The 20826-nt window shown below is 38.9% G+C and overlaps 1 protein-coding gene across 1 annotated transcript; it reads left to right on the plus strand.

The window, feature by feature from the left end:
- The first annotated feature begins 8792 nt into the window (after nt 1–8792).
- On the plus strand, nt 8793–17706 carry LOC130453644 (ras-associated and pleckstrin homology domains-containing protein 1-like). The gene is made up of 3 exons (XM_056793396.1): nt 8793–9057; nt 14806–14855; nt 16114–17706. The coding sequence occupies exons 2-3, from the start codon at nt 14825–14827 to the stop codon at nt 17022–17024; spliced, it is 942 nt and encodes a 313-aa protein (XP_056649374.1). The 5' UTR covers nt 8793–9057; nt 14806–14824; the 3' UTR covers nt 17025–17706.
- The last annotated feature ends 3120 nt before the right edge of the window (nt 17707–20826 follow it).

Consider the following 20826-nt stretch of genomic DNA (forward strand, 5'->3'; position numbering starts at 1 on the left):
ATCCTGATATGGGCCTCAGAACCTCCTTTGGCCTCTACCTCTGTATCTTTGTTCACTTTTGATACCACACAAGTTCCAAAGGAACTTCCATCCTTCAATGCCTGGAGTGTCAAAAAACCAGCTGAGGTTCCCCTTCATGGAGAATATCTGGCTATGACTGCATATGTGATAACTTCATAGTCTGCTGTAAGCCCCCAAAGTACCTTGGCTGTGCCAGGAATGATCCCTGGTTATGAAGCTAAAGCCCCATCACATCAAGATCACTAATCAAGTGTTGTGACTGCCCTTTTAGCACGTTTCCACCTAACCCATAAAGCTAGAGTTATGCCATCTCTACTTGAAGGCCATTCAGGGGTCACAGTTTTGAAAACAACCAACTTGTCCAAGAATAAAGTTTCAAAGGCATAACATTCTGGCCCTCTCTGCTGTGGAGAGTTAAAATGCTTTGATTCTCGGATGATAGTCCTGGACCTCAAAATCTGACCCAAATGACAAAGATGCGAAGAAGAACTCTTATTTCCTGCTTCATAACTTGCACATTCATCACTTTCTATATATCATACAAAGGCCTCAGATGTTTGGGCACCATTTTTATGCGTGCATGGACCCATAGGCATGGGTCTTCTCATTCCCCCCTAACCACAAGGCTAGAGCAGTGACTAGGAATCATGGAAGCCTTACCATCCATGCTATAAAGGTAAAAATTAATGATTGGACAATAATTTTATGAAATTATGTGGTTGCCAATATGTATTATGTCTCAAGTCAGAAATTTATTTACAAAATAGAGAGGAAACAGTAAAGTAGAGAAATGTGAAGGGGATAGAAAAGTTATCTATCCTATCTTAATCCAGACAGAGATTAATTAGGTCTCAACCAGGAAGGCTGGTAGTGAGTAATCATGTAGCCTCCTCTAAGATGGAAGCTAGTCTTTCTAGAAACTAGGAAAAGAGTCAGCCTTTCACTCACCCCACAAAGTAGTACAGGAGTCAGAGTCCAAGTAGAAGCCAAGCTCCGAGCCCACAATACAAGCTGTAGTCTCCAGCTCTCTCCACTCAGGAGACTATCTCCAGAAGACTAACTCAAGCCAAAGGATTCATGGCTTTTATGGTGACTTTTTGTCCCTGTCCCTCTTCACAGAGGCCAATCATAGTTTCCAAATTATCTAGCACTACCTAGGGGGCAGTGCTGGTAGGAACCAGTTCTCACCTTTTGGAGGGATGAATACTTATCAAAAGGGTTTACAGATTTCTGGCTGATTGAGTTTCTGAGGATATAAACTGTCATCATAGGATTCACAAGTTTGGGACTGAGTTAAAAGGGTGGAGATCTCTAAGTAAGTGACTTGTGAGTTTTCTAAGTACCTTGATAGCTTCTCACCTAGGTAGGGCGTTCTATATTTTGTTGATTCAATTCAAAAGTAGACAGGAGAGGTACTTTAAGTTAGGGTTAACTAAAGTGTTAACTCAAAATAGACACAGGGAATAAAGAATTCCCTTTTACAAGTGTAGACTCAGAAAAGAGAACAAAGAATTCCCTTTCACAATGCCTGCAACACAGGGCCAAGACCACCTTTACACTTTTAGCAGGTTTAACTCATAGTGGTATAGGCTTCACAAGGACCTCATAAGACCAAGTATAAAACTGAGCCACAGCAATAACCTGATTACAAGGCTATACCTGCATTAGACCTATCAGTTGAGCTGCAGTTTTTGTGGGCCTCACTTGCCAAGTCATAATAATATTTATAGCCTTGTTCATTTGAAGTAATCTATATCCCAAAGGTCATAAAACACTAACCCTTGGTCTCCAGAGGGTTTTGAGCTATAAGACTTTTCTGGGTCTAAACAATAATGTGGCAAAGGACACAGTTCCTTGATATCACCCTATCAGCACACACCTCACTTGCATATAGGCCATAAGATTGGCCTATTGTGGACACTTTGATCCATGCCATATATACTATATGACTAGGAATTTGGGTAAAGAATGCTCTTGCATCTGATGACTAGAGTTACTGGGTCTTCCACATTAGGTTCAGTCTGGCTTGGACAGTGACACTAAGGCCATGTCTATAAAGCTTGGATGGAGCCAAAAGGCTACACAGAATCCTGATTTCCAGGGCACAGTGACATTGGACCAAGACTACCAGTCTGTACCTCTAAACATTTGGATAAATTGCCTCCAGAATTGGGCCAACAAACAGAGGATATACTGTCTTCTGGAGATTACCTCTTTTAGGTCTTTGATATCAAGTTGAATCCACTGTATTTCTAGTGTCCTCTCAAGGGATTTATTGGACCCAGACTATTGGGAAAAGGTTACACAAAGTTCTTGACATAGGACACAAAGCTCTGTCCTTCGTAAGCCATCAAGTTCTAAATAATCCATGCTTAAAACAGAGTATTCTTCTCAACAGGCAGATATTTCCAAGGCTTAGATGAAATCCAGGTCATATTTACTTTGCATCACAAAGACACATCTTTAATAGGTCCTGAGTATGAGGTTGGGGGACACTTAATTGGATAGATATTGCTTGCTAAAGTCCTGTTGGAGGTAAAAGGATGTGGTGTTTTGACACCCTCAAACACAGGTCAGCTTGGTACCAAAGCTCCAACCAAGTCTCTATGCGACTGGCATCTTGGCTTCAATATCCCAAAGACTCTACACATAATCAGACTAAGGGAAAGACTTCCCTCTCATTAGCTGTAGTCCTTTCTTTCGATTTGAAGGTCTGGTAACTCCTGACAGTCCTGGATGACTATGGGTAAAATGCTATATTATTGCACTTGTCCTGCAGGACTGTGGACTGATATCTCATTAATTCAAGGTCACTTGTGATTTAAGCTCATTTTATTATTGGTCTTACATAAGTTTTTTTAAATTTAATTTTGCTATTTGATTTAGGATTCATTTTTTATTTTTTAACATTTGTTATGTTTATTATTCTTAATATTCTTATTGTTTAGTTTATAATTTCTTTTTACTATTACACACTCATTTTAATTTTTAAACAAAATGGGGATATGTAGCATCCCAGGTATATTATCATCTTGAAAGTATTATTGATTTATTGATATTGTAACCTATGTGCTCATGTACCAGACTCATGGTCATGTTACTTCTTGATTATTGTACTTCCAAATCTTCAGTCCAAAGGACAAAAGAATTCCTGGGTAGGACATTAGCTTCCAGAGAGCCCTAGCTACTTCCTTGTGTGAGATTTAAAATAGTGAAGCCCATAAACTGTAGTGAGTTAAAATGGTGGAAGATTTAAATTGTGATAGATATAAGAGAGGGTGAGTAAATTTGACCTCAGAAAATATGTTTCACTACAGTGTCTTGGTTTTTAAATCAAATATAAGGGAGTCGCCAGGGAAGTATTCCCAATTATTCAAATACCCAAGTCAACTGGGTTTTATAGAGAGTTTTAATTAATAATATAATGAGGAATTAGAGAAAGAGAGAAAGAGTAGGAAAGGAATAATTATGAAGGGCCTCAAGCCAATATGGCCTAGACCGGAGTCTTAAGAGAGAGAATCAGTCAGTCAGTCTTTTAACACTCACCACAAGGTCTGCCTAAACAAGGATTCTAGTGACACCAGGCCAGCTCCATCTCAGCTGACTTCACCAGAGAGCCTTCCAGCCAGAGACTGTTCCAAAAGGCCTCTCTCCAGAGCCTCCAGAGGGACAGAGTCCCCTCAGAGGAGCTCCAGCGAGACCTCCTTAGAGATTGTCCTCCAAGAGCTTCCCTTCTCCAAAGCCGCTCTCAAGAGATTCTTCCCAAGTGGTCCTCATCAGAGATCCTCCAAAAGGAATTCCTCCAAAAGGATCTCTCCAAAAGGATTCTGCTTTTTCTTATATAGGGGTTTTTCTCCCATGTCACGTCCCCTAAGTCCCTACATCTACCAATCACTGTAGATGCTTTTCCAAAGGACTGCCCATCTAAATTCCTGCTAAGTCAACCAATCTCCTCAGTAGGTCTGAATCAGAAAAAATGCTGCTGTGTCGACCAATCTCCTCAGTAAGTCTGAACTAGAGAAAACACAGCTGAGTCAACTAATCTCATCAAGAGAAAACTTGCCTGACCCTTTTAGGTACCTAGCATCCCATTGTATCAATTCTAAAAACAGGCCTGGCTCAAAGAACTCCTTGCCTTATTATAAGCATGGGTCCACGTACTTTCATTGTTTAGCAAGGAGTTTTCTCTCCTAAAGCAGTCTTAAGTACGGGTAGAGTAGGGGTCCTCCCATAGCAAGGAGTTTTCTCCCCTAAAGCAGTCTTAAGTACAGTTGGAGTAGAGGTCCTCCCATTTCTGATCCTGGCAAGTTCTCACATCAAAATGGGGAATGTTTCTCAGTAGGGAATTTGTTCCAATTAAGAATTCTCCAATGGGGAAATTTTTAACATTCACAAGTCTGAGAGATTTCAAGATTTACACTTGTTAGACCACATTCTATACCAAGTAACATGTTTGATTAACTTCCTCTTCTGAGTACATGGTTGTCAAATGAGCCAACGTTAAATCCTATGTCATGTCACATGTCACATAGCTACCTCCCACTCCACATTCCTGGATTCTTCAATAAAAGTTTCAGAACACATGCAGATCTCTCTCTCTCAATACCATCAGAGGAGCAAGCACAATGGGGCCCATGCTTTTTAACTCCTTGTCTCTGAGTCTTTATTCCTTTGTCACACTCTTTCTCTTTCTCTCTCTCCCCTTTACCCATTTCCCCCCAGTTTCCATTCTCCTTCTCAGATGTCCACACACAAAAATATTAATAAGTGGTTGTAGGCAACCTCCTTAATAATAATAGAAAGTCACCTCCATTAAGGTTTAAAAAATTCCATCATACAGTTGCCAACAGTTTGGTGATGAATCTTTGGTTCTATTCTGAAATGTTCCATGATAAACAGTTTATTCAATGCTTCAAGACTTGTCAGTCTGGCATAGGCCCAGGGTATCAGGTTTGAGAGCTCATGTATATGCTATGATACATCTTGAGTAGAGTCTTTGTTCTATGAAAGAAAATAGAAAGGAATCATTGCAAGTATGAAGTTCCTTATAGATAAAGCTTTCCTTTGCGAGGGCTTCAAATAGAACTTTTGTGCTTTTAATTTTGGGGCCACAGGTATCATTATATATGGAAAACCCATTCACTACATGTTGGCATATATACAGATAATACCAAAGTTTGGCATCTGTGATGGTCTAGGAGGCTGGGTCCAGGTGATTTCAATGGGATTCTGAAGTTACTTATGGACAGTCATCCTAAAAAAGTGGAATTAATTCTTCATTCTCAAACACAAAAAGTTTTCCTAAGTGACAAGAGTTGAATGCTCTTCTGTATTATTTGACAGAGTTGTAAAGCCCTGTCAGAGCCTTTGATTAAAACTAGATTCACCAATCCATAGCCTGTCATACTACAAACCCAGCAGCAAAGTGGAAGTTGTCAGAATCTCAAGGAATAGCTTGGTGTCAGTGTACATGGATTTGCTACAGGAACTAGTTTGTTGAATGAAAAAGGTAATTTTTTTCTGGAAACAAAGATACTCATATCTCACTTATCCTCTAAAGACATTCACTTAACCCTATCATTGTCCAAGCCATTGTCCTATATTTTTTTCCATATTTCTCCATTAATCTAAAAATTCCTGTCTATATTAGGTGCTTTTATTTCCTCTCCTTTTCTAGTATCTTCCTTTAGACCATGATGAAGACAAAGGACTCTAAGGTCAAGAGTCTTGGAAAGAGCAGTGTCCACGCTTCCTTCCCCAAAACCACAACTCTTCTCCTGATTTGGGTCACCCAGCCTTCATGAAGGGGATGGAGAAGGGGTTGATATTTCTCATCATCACTATCACCAACCACTGACTAACTGTCAACAACTGACTGGTAAGCTCCTTGCCCCAGGAGTGGCATCATTTTGCAGACTGGTGTTGATGGGCAGAGAGCATACCTTTTAAGGAAGGAAAACACTATTTTTGTTTTTCCCAGAAAAGTTTGACCATCACCTATTGTGGTATAGTGATTCTCTCTTCTTTCCCTTATGTCTACTTGAGGAAGATTCACTATTCAGATGTGGCATACAGAATTATTATTATGGCTTCAGTATGTCTTCAATTTTCTTTTTTTTAATTGAAAATTTTTATTTAATTAATTATTTTAGAATATTTTCCCATGGTTACATGATTCATGTTCCACTCCCATTCCCCCATAGCCAACACACAATTCCATTGGGTTTTACTTGTGTCATTGATCAAGTGATCGTTTAGAGTCTATATCCCCAATCATATCCCCATTGACCCATGTGATCAAGCAGTTGTTTTTCTTCTGTTTCTAATCCCACAGTTCTTCCTCTGAATGTGGACAACATTCTTATAAGTCCTTGACAATTGTCCTGGATTATTGCATTACTTCTAGTAGTGAAGTCTATTACATTTTATATATCAGTCTCTGTGTTCTTCTGATTCTGCTCCCTTCATGCTGCATCAATTCCTGGAGGTCATTCCAGTTCACATGGAATTACTCCAGTTTATTATTCCTTTCTACACAATAGAATTCCATCACCAACAGATTCCACAATTTGTTCAGCAATTCCCCAGTTGAAGGGCATCCCCTCATTTTTCAATTTTTTTTCCACCACAAAGAACATAGCTATAAATATTTTTGTACAAGTCTTTTCCCCCTATGATCTTGTGTGTGGGGGGTATAAACCTAGCAATAGTATGGCTGGATCAAAGGGAAGTCAGTCTTAAAGCCCTTTTGGCATAGTTCCAAATTGACATCCAGAATGATTGGATCCCCTCCAGCATTTATTACTTTCCTTTGCTGTCATGTTAGCCAATCTATTGGGTGTGAGGTGGTGCCTTAGAATTGTTTCAATTCGCATTTCTCTAATTATAAGAGATTTATAACATTTTTTCATGTGTTTATTGATAGTTTTGATTTCTTTATCTGAAAATTGCCTATTCGTGTTCCTTGTCAATTTATCAATTGGGGAATGTATTGATTTTTTTTTTTTGGTACAATTTATTTAGCTCCTTATATATTTGAGTAATTAGACCTTTGTCAGAGGTTTTTGTTATATTTTTCTCCAATTTGTTGCTTCTGTTCTAATTTTGGTTGCATTGGTTTTGTTTTTATTTTGTTTTTATTTTTAATTTAATGTATTCAAAATTATTTATTTTACATTTTGTAATTTTTTCTAACTCTTGCTTGGTCTTAAAATCTTTCCTTTACCAAAGATCTGACAAGTGTACTATTCTGTGTTCATTTAATTTACTTATAGTTTCCTTTTATATTTAAGTCATTCACCCATTCTGAATTTATCTTGGTGAAATGTTGATCCAAACCTAATCTCTCCCATACTGTTTTCCAATTTTCCCAGCAGTTTTTTGTCAAATAGTGTATTTTTGTCCCAAAAGCTGGGATCTTTGCTGAGGTTACTTACCCCAAGTCTATTCAACTGATCTTCCTTTCTCTCTTAGCCAATACCATATTGTTTTGATGACCATTGCTTTATAGTACAGTTTATGAACTGGTACTGCTAGACCACCTTCCTTCACATTATTTTTCATTATTTCCCTTGATATTTATGATCTTTTGTCCTTCCAAATGAACTTTAGTATAGTTTTTTTTTTCTAATTCGGCAAAAAAGTTTTTTTGTAGTTTAATAGGTATGGCACTAAATAAGAAATTTAATTATGTTAGCTCATCCTATAATTATAATTATCCCATAATTATAGTTATGTGGTTGGGTTGCAAGGAAGAAGAACTTTCATTAAAAGATGGAATGACCTGGGTCAGGATGGATTCTAAAGATGGCAAGAGACCTTTATCTGAGGGCAGAAATAAAAGTTGTAGATGAAGTGGGAAAGTTAAAACAGTCCTAGTTAGAGAGACATCCCTCAAGCTTTCTGGGCACACACTAGGTAGCTGGGGATCTGGCAGTTTCTATTTCTGCTTCAGTGAACTAAGGCTGTTGGAATTTCTTCCTCATCTTTCTCCTCTTACAAATTCCCTTCCTAGTGTCCTTGACTCTAAGGGAGTGGAAAGGAACAAGATGGCATCTAGATTGAAAGCCTCAGGGTGTCTTTGAGGAGTTCTCCAGTTAAGTGGCTAAGCATGGACTCCAATGAGCTCACATTCCTTAATGCCAGACATAGAAGACATGTTTGGGAGGGTTTTGTTATATGGAATCTTTCAAGTCCTAAAGACTTTGTGAAATTCTTCTGGAATCAGAGGCTGTGAAGTATAGAATCAAATAGTTTGAAGAAGAATGGATGTGTAAGAGGTGATCATCTTAGTTATGCCTCCTCTCTCATTATTTGCATATGAGGAAATGGAGGTCCAGTAAGGGTTAAATGACTTTCCCCAAAGATAGGGTTGATAAAAGAAAAGAAAAGGAAGAAAAAAGGATTACTGAAGCATTCTTATATGTATGTTTATACATATTCACATGTATATTTCTTTAGAAGAAAAAGTACATAATAGAAACTCAGAGTTTCATGATAAAAACAAAGGAAATACTGTCTTCTATGGAAAAGGACTATGGGATACTCTGATCAATGAAAGCTAAGAGGGGACATTGAAGCACTTGATGAAGCTTCAAGGGAGGGAGTGCTGCTTGCTCATGTTAACAGAGTTTCCATAGAGTGAGCTATCTTTCATCTCTATGTTTCTCTTTGGTAACTGACTGATCCCCTAGAAAAGAATGGTATAGTTGTGAGTGTAACAAGACAAAGAATCAAGTGGGGCTTTGTGATGTCAGAGGCTTCCCAGATTCTCTGAGTCAGAAAAACCCAGTCTTGCTCAGGGTGTCTAAGGAAGCATACCTATTTCCTTTGCATCCCAAGATGTTGTCCTCTCAGGAGAGAGTACTGTTTTTCTGAAACGGATTTAATTTTTATTGGAGACTCAGTCCTGTAGTTTTCCACTGTGGAAGAAGCTTACTACCACTAAGACCACAAGTGGGAACTGATTGGGCTGTAATTCCTGATCTCAGGAGCATTTAAAGATCCTTATTTTTTCTTCTTCTTAGGTTCTTATTGGTGAGTAGGGCAGTAAGAGGTATGGTAGCATTTCTAAGATTTGGGGAAAGTCAGGGTAGGCAGGGACAGTTGAGACAGAGGGTCTTTTCTTGGGACCAAGACTATTAGGGGCAAAGAGATGAAGGCATGTATACACTAGAGATAGAGACACATTTGCCATTCAGCCTTTAGTTTTCTGTTCCTTGGTGTTTATTAATTCCTTTAAGATGAAAGAGCCTCTAAATGAGATCTCTTCAATGGCAGGCAGTTGGAAAAAGGAACTCTAGGTTAGGAGGGATTGAGAGAAAAAAGGGCTATGTGTTCTAGATCAGTGATTAGCAACCTTAGCTGTGATATCCTGAAGTAACTTCAGTTTAACATAATAGGATGCTCAGGACATTTTCAAAAACTCTTGAAAAAGCTCCTGTAGCTTTATTTACCTTGAGTACTTTTAGTGGGTGGGGAGGGCTCAAAGTGTCACCAAATTAAACATGCATCAGAACACCTAAATTCTAAGAGTTGGCCTAATAGCTGTTCTCTATTACAATTTACAATATGATTGTGGGGAATTCATGAATTTGGTCAACATTTCTGTTGGGGATTAAGTACAGGAGGTGATCTGTGGATTCTATCAATCTCCACTTTTCCCTCTTGTTCAAGGATTTCGGGACAGTTTTCTTTAATAATTTCCTGTAATATAATGTCCAGGCTTTTTCTTTTGTCATGGTCTTCTGGTAGGCCAATAATTCTTAAATTGTCTCTCCTTGAACAATTTTCTAAATCCTCTGTTTTGTGAATGAGATGCTTTATATTTTCCTCAATTTTTTCATTCTTTTGGTTTTGTTTTATAGTGTCTTGCTGCCTTGTGAGGTCGCTCGATTCAAGTTGTTGTATTCTGGTTCTTAAAGACTGGATTTCATCCCTGGTTTTTTGGTCATCCTTTTCCTTCTGGTATGATTTTCTTTGAAGGTCATCTTTCATCCTCTTTACCTTGTCTTTCATCTCCTTTGCCTCATCTTTCATCTCCTTTGCCTCATTTTCCAGCTGGCTGATTTTGGCTTTCAAGACACTATTTTCTGTTTCCAGATGACTTATCTTAGTTTTTAAGTTCTTTTCCCAATTGTCTTCAGCCTCTCTTAATTGTGTTTTGAATTGCATTTTGAGTTCTTCCAAAGCCTGTATCCAATTTGCTGGGATTTCTGATTTTTCCTTTGCTGTGTCCTCCCCCTCTGTTTCATTCGCTCTTTGCTCATTACCTGTGCAGAAGCTGTCTATTGTAATTTCTTTCTTCTTTTTCTATTGTTTGCTTGAGTTTACCCCTTCTTTGCTCCTCGTATTTGGCTATGCTCTTGCTCCTCTCATTTTGTTTTGGTTTTGGGGCTGTCAGTCTCCCCTCTTGGAGCTTTGTCAGATCTCTTGGTACAGTATCTAGGGGAGGAATGTTAGCTTCCCTGTCCTCTGGAGGCTTTTGATTGGATTGAGTTCAATTGAGTTGGGCTGTATGTGGTATGAAGCACTGAGGCTCTGATGACTCCTGGAAGGCTGGGCCGCCCAGGCTCTCTCCAGTTCTCTCCAGCTGCTTCTCTGCTGTCCGCAAGTGCCTTTGCCCGCCTCCCTAAACTCTGAGGAGTTCTGATGGGATTAGTTCAACTGGATTGGTCTGGATGTGCCGGAGGCAAGGGTGAGACTGGAGCCAGATGGAGGGACCCAGCCACCGCCCATTTCTCCCTGGCTTCCTCCCCGCTGCCCAAGCTGGATGCTCCGAGCCCGGCGCCCTGCTGCTCACAAGGTAGACCCTGAAAACCAGCACCTTTGCCCGCTCAGAGGTTCCTGTTGCTGCTGGGGGCTCAGCCATCTGGGTTGTGGGGGAGGAGTCCTGGGACCTTCACTCTGCCTTCCCCTTAGCCCTGAGTATTCTCAGATTCTGGCTTTTGGGGGGGGGGGGCGTACCTTTTGATTTGAGTCCAGAAGGAGGGTTCCCCACTTCTGTCCTGTTGTTCAGATTGAATTTCAGTGCCCTAGGAGCATTCAGTCTGTATTGGTAAGGAAGGGTCTTCCAGGAGGTCTGAACTTTTGCTGCTTGCTAAGCTGCCATCTTGACTCCGCCCCCCTCAACATTTCTTAAAGTCTATGAGGTGGAAACTAGCATATGATCAATTTCTTTTGAAGTCTGTGTTTGACTTCCATATTCTTGTATTGATTGGATTCTCTAGAGGATGCTTCCTTGATTATTGCTAAGCTCTTGGGCAACAGAAACTAGTGTTTGTTACATTTGATAGTCATTAAAAGAGATTTTTATAACCTGGGATCCATGGACTTGTTTTTTAAAAAATATTTTTTTTTGGTTACATGATTTATTTTTTCTTTCTCCCCTCTTTCCTTCCCCTTCCCAGAACTGATAAGTAATTCCACTGGATTATACAAATGTTATCACTTGATAGTTATTTCCATATATTTAATTTATGCAATAGAGCAATCTTTTGAAACCAAAACCCCAAATCATGTATCCATATAAGAAGTGATGTCATATGTTTTTCTTCCACATTTCTGCTCCCACAGTTCTTTCTATGTGGATAGCATTCTTTCTCTTAAATCCCTTGGATTGTCCTGGATCATTGCATTGCATTTCTGGTATAAATCCCACCTAGTCATAGTGAATAATCCTTGTTATGACTTGCTGTAGTCTCTTTGCTAGTAATTTATTTAAGATTTTTGTATCTATGTTCATTAAGGGGATTGGTAGGTAGTTTTCTTTCTTTGTTTTTGGTCTTCCTGGCTTGGGAATCAGTACCATATATTTGTCTTAAAAAGAATTTGGTAAAACTCCTTTGCTTATTTTGTCAAATAGTTTGAATGTAGTATTGGGATTAGTTGAATCCATCTGGCCCTGGGAAATTTTTTCTTAGGGAGTTCCTTGATGGAAGTTGTTCAATTTCTTTTTCTAAGATGGGATTATCTAAGTATTCTTTTTCCTCTTCTGTTAATCTAGACATTTTATATTTTTGTAAATATCCACCCATTTCACCTAGATTGACATTTATTGCCATATAATTGGGCAAAGTAGCTCTTAATAATTGTCCATCCCCCTCTGCCCCCCCCCCCGAAAGCATATATTGAGTTTTGCTGGACAGATGACTCTGGATTGTAAACCTAGATCTTTTGCATTCCTGAATGTCATATTCCATGCCTTCCAAATCTTTAATGTACTATGTGATCCTGATTATAGATCCACAGCATTTGAATGGTTTCTTTCTGGATGCTTGCAATATTTTCTCCCTGACTCAGGGTCTCTTGAATTTAGTTATTATATTCCTGGAAATTGTCATTTGAGTATTTCTTTCTGGAGGTGATCTAGGAATTCTTTCAATTTGAATTTTATTTTCTTGTTTGAGGATATCTGGGATAATTTTTTGTATTATGATGTACAAGCTTTTTTTTTATCATGCTTTTTAGGTGGTCCAATAATTTTTACATTGTCTCTCCTGGATCTATTTTCCATGTCAGTTGTTTTATCAATAAGATATTTCATATCTTACTGTTTTTTATTTTTTCATTTTATTTTTATTGTTTCTTGATTTCTCATGAAATTATTAGTCTCTAGTGACTCAATTCTAATTTTTAAGGCCTGATTTTTTTCCTCCTGGTTTTGGTTCTCCTTTTTCATTTCTTCTTGCATTGCTTTCATTTCTCTTCCCCATTGGTTACCCAGGCCAGGTCTTAGGGTCTGAATATTGGCTTGGTCTTAGGTTCCAAACTTGGAACAGAAGGTGTGGGGTGGGGGTGTATGGTTTGTTCTTGGCTTGCTCTTCACTCCTTGATATAGTCTATTGCTGATTGTTCTTCCCATCTCCCTCCAGGCTTCCAGTTCTGGTTCCCCACTTACCTTTTGGGTTTTTCTTTCCTTGAAAGTTTTTTAACTTTGTCTTCTTGTTGGTTCTTTCTCTCCTGTATTTGTTTTGTGGTGTTATTTTGATATTGGTTGAGGAGGATTCTTGAGGTGTCTCTGAGGTTCTCTGCTTTACTCTGCCATCTTGGCTCTGCCCTTGGAACTTTCCATGGACTTGTTTTAAAGAAATATTTTGGTAACTGCTTCAATATAATTGATTTCCTTTGTAATCCTATGTATTTTATTTTATGCATTGAAAAATATTATTGTGAGAAGAGGGCTATATTTTCTATCAGATTGACACACCAAAAAGTTAAGAAACCCCCTGTATGAGTATTTAGATTAGAGAAAGTTGGTTGTTGGTATTGATGCAGAGTAAAGTAAGCAAAGCCAGAAAAATACATATATCTAGTAGTTATATGCACATTTACAATGACCACCATACTGAATAGCTTCTCAACTCCAGCCATCCTCTGTTCTAAAAAAGCTATTTTCCTTTTACTTCTCCATATACTTATTTATTCACATTTTGTTTCTCATTAGTATTTAAGATCCTTGAGGACAGAGACTATTTTTCTCTTTTTGTCTTTTAGATCCTCAGTGTAAATTATAAAAATTTAAATTTAAAATGAAAATACAGAATTTAAGATGAATATTAGGGTATGATCTATCAAAATCATTATAGATGTACTATTGCTCTCTCAGAACTTAAAAAAACTCTTTTAATTAATGTCTTATTTTTTACCCCATCATAGTTTCCCACAACATTTTTAGCTCTCCCCTTCTTAGCAAGCCATTCTACATAACAAGTAGCATTTTTAAAGAAAAAAAGAGGAAAAAAATCAGTATAACTAATCATATTTATTGAAAAAGACTGACTTCATTCATAAGTGCACAGCTTCTCACCTTCATGAAGGGTTGGTTTGAGCTTATCCTCTCCTATCTTTTATTTGTCATGCTGAATCATTACAATTTTGGTACGTCAACTTTGGGGTTTTTGGTGATTGACGGTTCTTTTTATTTACATTGTCATAGTCACTATGAATTTTAGTTCTTTTTCAATAACTCTGTTTTGAGTTCTAGCTGGTTGGATATCATATATTGACTCAAAGATTTTCCAGACAAGATCAAAATGGGAAAATTCATTTTGGATTGCTCTTCTGGCATTTTATTAACTTTTGCAGATCTGAAGTTTTAACCACATTTTATTTCCTTACTCAAAAAGAAACTTGACTATACATTCATTCACTTATATAAAATTAATTAATTGCTTCTGAGTGCAGATTAAAACAAGTTTTTTTTCCCCTTTTACCTTTTTATTTTCAACATGGCAAGAGTAATAATGACAAAGATAGTTCTTAAGCAGAAATTACTTGGTAGAAAGAGCCTTGAGTAACAGGCACTGATGCTTAGAGACCTTCAGTATTTTTAGATTTCTATTCCTCAGTTAGGATAAGGTAGCTTATTCTCATTTTTTAAACTATCTCTGTAGAAATGAGTTTGTCATTTTCTTTGGATAATTTTTAATAAAGTCATTGAGTAGACTATGGAAAAGATGAATAGTATAAACAAAACTGTGAAGGAGAGGAATAACTTGCTTCACATATTGAACAGATTCCGTAGAGGTTAGTCCTGGCATAAGGATGTATGTTATATATATTAATATGTATGTGTATGTATACATACACTTATATTCACACACACACACACACACAGTGACTCAGAATGAGAACAACAGAAAGTGTTTTTTTTTTAAAAAGTCCCCAAATAGGAAGAACTAATTTAAAGAGAGTTCAGTCATTGATTAATAGAATATTAGAGGATAATTGTAAACAGATTTTCTCATTTCACTTTGTCTTTTTTTAAAATATCATTTTCTCAAGGAAATCCTTCAGTGGAGGAATGGTGAGAAGATACCGGCTATTTCCAGAGGGTAAGAACTTTGGCCTCCTGAAATGGATCCCCATCACCTTTCTCTTAGTTAGTGGTTCTCATACAAATGATCCAAGTCTGGGGATTTTCAAAAATGACACAGAAGAGTGTAAAGACCTCTGTTTGAATCCTGACTCTGACCTTGGTACCTTAACATCCTCCTAGGGTCTCAATTTTCTCATCATCTATAAGATGTTAAGGGTTGGACTAAATGGTTTGAAGATACTTTCCAGGTTTGCATTTAGGAGTACTGATTAAGAAATCAGAAGATCTGAGTTCTAGTCTTGTCTCTGCTCCTACTCTCCACTTTGGCCTTGGGCAAGCCACTCACTTTCCTTTTTTTTTAATAATACCTTTATTCATCTATAAATGCATGAATCATTATACTTGTACTATAGGTTCCCAGGAAAATGCTTAGCAGAATGGCAGGGTAGATTGGGAGTTCAGCGATTAGAGCACCAGGCTCTAGTGGGGAGGATCTGGGTTCAAATCTGGCCTGAGATACTTCCTAGCTGGCAAGCTAGTGTAAAACTTAAATTTAGTCTCTATTAATAGAAATGTTATATTTTATGAGGTTTATTAAAGATTATTGGAAATCAAGGAATAAAGAAATACAAAATAAGAAAACCATGTGCCTAGGGCTCATTAGCCCATTCAAAGCTTACTTACTACATCTTGCAAATGGTTGAGCAGAGAGAGAGCATAGAAGAGGGTGAGGTAGGCATTACAGCCAGTTTAAATACTAATTGTGATCTCGCCCAGGTGGAGACTCAGGTGAGATTATAGGGAATTCTGGGAAATAGCAAGGACTTCTGGGGATTGAAGTCTAGGGTTCAAATCTCCATTTTACATTAGCAAGTAGCTGGCAAGTAATCTAACCCCAATTGCTTAGCCCTTTCCCAGTTCTGTCTTAGAATTGATACTTAGTTATCAGTTTTAAGATGGAAGGTTAAGAGTTCTTAAAAAAAAAGTCCAGCAGTATTATCATACAAATATGATTTATTTCCTCATCTGCCACAAGGGGATGATAATATTTTCCTCATAACTAAAAGGGCTTACTGAGTAGATTAAACGAGGCAATTTTTCATAGTGGATATTTATATTCAATACTGAATATTTATAAAATACGAAAGCCCAACTAATGTTGCCGGGTCCTCACTACCTCTCCTTACTCTTTCCCTTATTCCATAGTTCCCTTCCTATAATTTCACTCTATTTATATTTCCTTAACCCCACTTACATGTTTCTTTTTTCATCAGCATCCCTGGTCCAGCTGCCTCCAAAAGGTTTTTGTCAACAGTCCCCGTTTGTGCAGTTACCATGTCCTCCTCATAGGGTAGCTCCATCATGGCATCTAGACCGCCAGTTCAGGATCAATTCATCAGTCATACCTTGTCAGAGAGCTTCATCTGCACAGCTACCCTGCCCCAGTGGTCATCCCCACCATCCCCACCGTCCCTACCAGGATGACCTTTTCCACTGTGACCATCTTTACCGTCGATCAACAGCAATACCATTATCTTATCTGAAGAATATGTCATCTTCAAGCCCTAAACTACATGGTAGTTCCCCTGTCTTCCAAGATTTCAAGGCAAAGTCAGAGCCCCCCCGGGTAAAATCAGATTTTGAAACTCCACTGGACCCCAATCAGGTTGAGGATTCATCACACTCTTACCTAAAGGCACTGACTCCTTCAGTCAGTGATCACTTTCCCAAGGTTTTAAAGAGCTATGATGATTTGGAGGTATCTTCAGCTGTAACTATCCCTTCTCAATTATGCCCATTGCCACCTTTTTTTCCATCACCAACTCCTCCATCTCCACCATCAATGAAGACACCACCATTGCCACAAAAGCAGTCACCAGCAGTGCCACCACCACCACCACCACCTCTATCACCACCACGACTAAAAACATCCCTATTTGGGTCCCAGTCTCAGACCAGATTTCAGCCTCAGACTCGATCTCTACATCTTCATTCAGCTTTATTTCCATCTAAACCTCCAAAGCAACTTCTATCCTTTGATGCCCAGAGGACCAAGAAACAGGCTGTAGTTCCTTTCCATGGAGCATGTAGGGCTAAAACTGCCTGTGCAAGAACTTCATTGCAGCCAGTATGTCCCCAAAGTCCCTGGGCTTTTAAGAGGAAGGAACCCCGGTTAGGAAACTAAAGCCCCATATCATCAGGGTCATCACTTGAGGGTTGTTACTGCCATGTTAGAATGTTTACACCTAAACCATAAAGCCAGGTTTATGTCATCTCCATTTGAATGCTGTTCCAGGGTCATAGCCTTGAAAACCACCAACTTGCCCAAGAACAAAGTGGTTAAGGCATTGCATCCTGACCCTCTCTGCTGGGGATAGTTAAAATGTTATGATTCTCTGAACATTCTCCAGGACCTCAAAATCTAACCCAAATGACAAAGATACATAGAAGAGTGCTCACTTCCTGCTTCATCAATTGCAACTTCAATACTTCCCATTTACTATACAGGACCCCAAATGCTTGGGCACCATGTACATTCATGCATGGACTCTGTTATTCACAGGCACAGGTCATCTCATCTCCACTTTACCACCAGGCTAGAGCAGTGGTTATACCATCACCAGATTAGGAACCATGGAAGCCTTATCATTCAGGCCTGGAACATTGGGCTCAGATCAACCTTACACTTTTTGCTGGTTCAACAAATAAAGGTTAAGGGTCTACAAGAGCCTAATTATAAGACCAAGGATAAAAAGTGAGCCACAGAAATGACCTATCAGGCTCTACCTGCATCAGTTATGACTATTAAGCTGAAATTTTCATGGACTTCAACCACCAAGTCATAAATATATCAATTGCCTTGGTCACCTGACTTGAAGTAATCCTTTTTCCAAAAACCCAAGCCATCATGACACTAACCCTGAGTCTCTAGAGGGTCTTGAGGTATAGGGCTTTGGTGTGTCTAGATAGAAATGGGGCAAAGGACTTAGAATCTTGATGTTACCTTATCAGCACACACCTCATTTGGACATAGGGCATAAGTTTGGGCATGCTCTGGACACTTCAATCCAGGTCATAATCACAGTAGATCTGGGAATTTGGACCAAGAATCCTCTGTGACCTGATGACTAGAACCACTTGTCCCCTACAATTAGGTTCAGATTTATAGGGATAGTGACAATAAGGCCATATCACTTTGAGGCTTGGATTGAGCTTAAAGGTTGAAAGTCCTGTTTGCCAGGGTACACAGGGCTAAGGCCACCAAGATACCCTCTAAAAATTTGGAAAAATTGCCTCCAGAGTTAGGCTAGCAAACAGAGGATGTACTGTCTTCTAGAAGATACTTTCTTTAGATCCTGGGCATCAAAGTCCACTGAATTTCCAGTGCCCAGGCTAGAGATGCATTGGACCCAGACTTTTGGAAAAAAGACTGCATAGAGTCCCTGACAGGACACAAAGCTCTGTCACTCCTAGGCCATCAAGATCTAAATAGTCCCTGAAGTCTTGCATAATATGGAGTGTTCTGGTCTCCAGGTGATATTTCAAGGCTTAGATGAACTCCAGATCATACATACTCTGAATCACTAATGATATAGCTTTAATAGGTATTGAGTATATGGTTTGGGTTTCACTTAAAAGATGCCACCACACAGGAAACATTCCATATAGGACGGAAGTGTTTAATGCATGATTTTATTGGATCTGGAATAGCGGGGAAATCTGTCACCAAAACACTTCTAGATTATACCCCTACCCAATGCAGATTTCTGGAAAGTACTTGGATCTTGCCCTGTCATGTGCTATGATGGCTAGACCACATTTCTAATATTTGTCTCTCTGGAGAGTGAGATCCCCAGTCCTGGGCTGGTTCATTACCCAAACCTTATGGAGCTTCACCTCCACAGCTATTCTCCCCCAGTGATCATCAATACCATCCCAACCATCGCGACCCCCTTTTCGACTGTGACTACCTTTATCACCACTCAACAGAAATATCATTAACTGATCTGAATTACAAATTATCTTTATGCTCTAAATAACATGCTATTTCCTCTATCTTGCCTGATTTCAAGGCAAAGACAGAGGCCATACAAGTCAAATATAATTTTGAACTTCTACTAGATCCCAATTGGCAGGTTGAAGATCCATTGGATCCTTATCTATTTTGCACAGACTCCTTCAGACATTGACCATCTTCCCAAGATTTTAAAGAGCTGTGATCATTGGGAGGTGTTTTTACCAAGAAATAGGCTTCATCATTAAGAATGTAGTACTGTGATTACATCTGTAATAGCTACACTTGTGACTACTATGGCCCCAAAGTGCCTCGGGTTTACTTGGTCAAAACATTCTAACCTTCTGGGGATAGTTAAAATGATTCTCCAGCCAGAGTCCTGGATCCCAAAGTCTTGTCTATTTAAACTATACTTCAAATATGTCCCTGTCACTGGGAAGCAAGACCACTAGCCCAGGGCATGGTCTCCATCCATGCCTTATGGGAAAGCTTGATCTTCATAGCTACTTTCTCCCAGTGATCATCACTACTATTCATAACATCATGACCACCTTTATCATCGTTCAACAGCAGTACCATTATATGATTCGCATGTTGATTAGTGCGTAAAGATGATTTAGAATTCTAGTCAGATAGTGCTCCTCTATCTTGCCTGATTTCCAGCAAAGTAAGAGGCCATAAATGTCCATTCTGATTTTGAATATTTACTGGACCCTAATGAGCAGGGTGAGGACCCATCAGACCCTTATGTGTGGGCACAGACTCCTTTAGTCATCTACCACCCTCCACCAGATTTTAAAGTGCCATAACCATTTGGAGGTACCTTCTCCTCTTAGCGTCTCTTCCTATCTTTGTCCATTGGCATCTTTTTCTACATCTCTACCTCCTCAATCTCCACTATCTCTTAAGCTGTTGCCACTGTCACAGAAACTGTTTCTACCACCATCATTGGCCTCAGCTTTAAACCTGATCTCAGCTTCAGAATTTGCCTCTACATTTTCATTCACCTTTGCCTCTACCTAAATCTCCAAAGGAAATTCCATCCTTCAATTTCCAGAGTGCTAAGAAATAGGCTGTTTCCTCATTATGGAGAATGTGGGGCTAAAATTTCATTTGGTATCACTTCGATTGAGCCCAATATGCCCCCTAATTGGTTCAGATTCGCAAATTAGGAACTCTTGTTGTGAAACTAAAGCTCCACTACATTGAGGTTGCCAGTTGAGAGTTGGTACTGCCCTTTTAGGATATTTCCAACTAAACCACAAAGCCAGGGTTATGCCATCTCCATTTGAACACAGTTCTAGGGCTACAGCTTTGTAAATATCCAATGTGTCCAAAAACCAAGTTTCTCAATCATAACATTCTGACTCTCACTGCTGGGGATATTTAAAATGTTATGATTCCCTGACCATAATAGTCCTGGATCTCAAAATCTGACCCAAACAACAAAATATACCAAAGAGATATTAATTCCTGTTTCATCAATTGCTTCTTTTTAAAAAAAAAAATTATTAAAACCCTTACCTTCCGTCTTGGAGTCAATTGACTCCAAGGCAGAAGAATGGTAAAGGCTAGACAATGGGGGTTAAGTGACTTGCCCAGGGTCACACAGCTAGGAAGTGTCTGAGGCCAGATTTGAACCTAGGACCTCCCATCTCTAGGTCTGACTCTCAATCCACTGAGCCACCCAGCTGCCCCAACATTAATTGCTTCTTAAATACTTCCTATATGCCATTCCAGGGTCAGAAATGTGATTTGTATGCATGCATGGACTATGCTATCTATAGGTGCAGGTCATATCATTCCTACTTTACCATAGCAGGAGTTATACCATCACCAGACTAGGAACCATGGAAACCTTACCATCCATTCATGGAATACTGGATCAAGGATACCTTTACACTTTTTTACATGTCTAACTTATAATGGTGAAACCTCTACTAGGGTCTCATTATAAAACCAAGGATAAAAT

Source organism: Monodelphis domestica, chromosome 4 (assembly GCF_027887165.1).
Source record: "Monodelphis domestica isolate mMonDom1 chromosome 4, mMonDom1.pri, whole genome shotgun sequence".
NCBI classification, from domain to species: Eukaryota; Metazoa; Chordata; class Mammalia; order Didelphimorphia; family Didelphidae; genus Monodelphis; species Monodelphis domestica.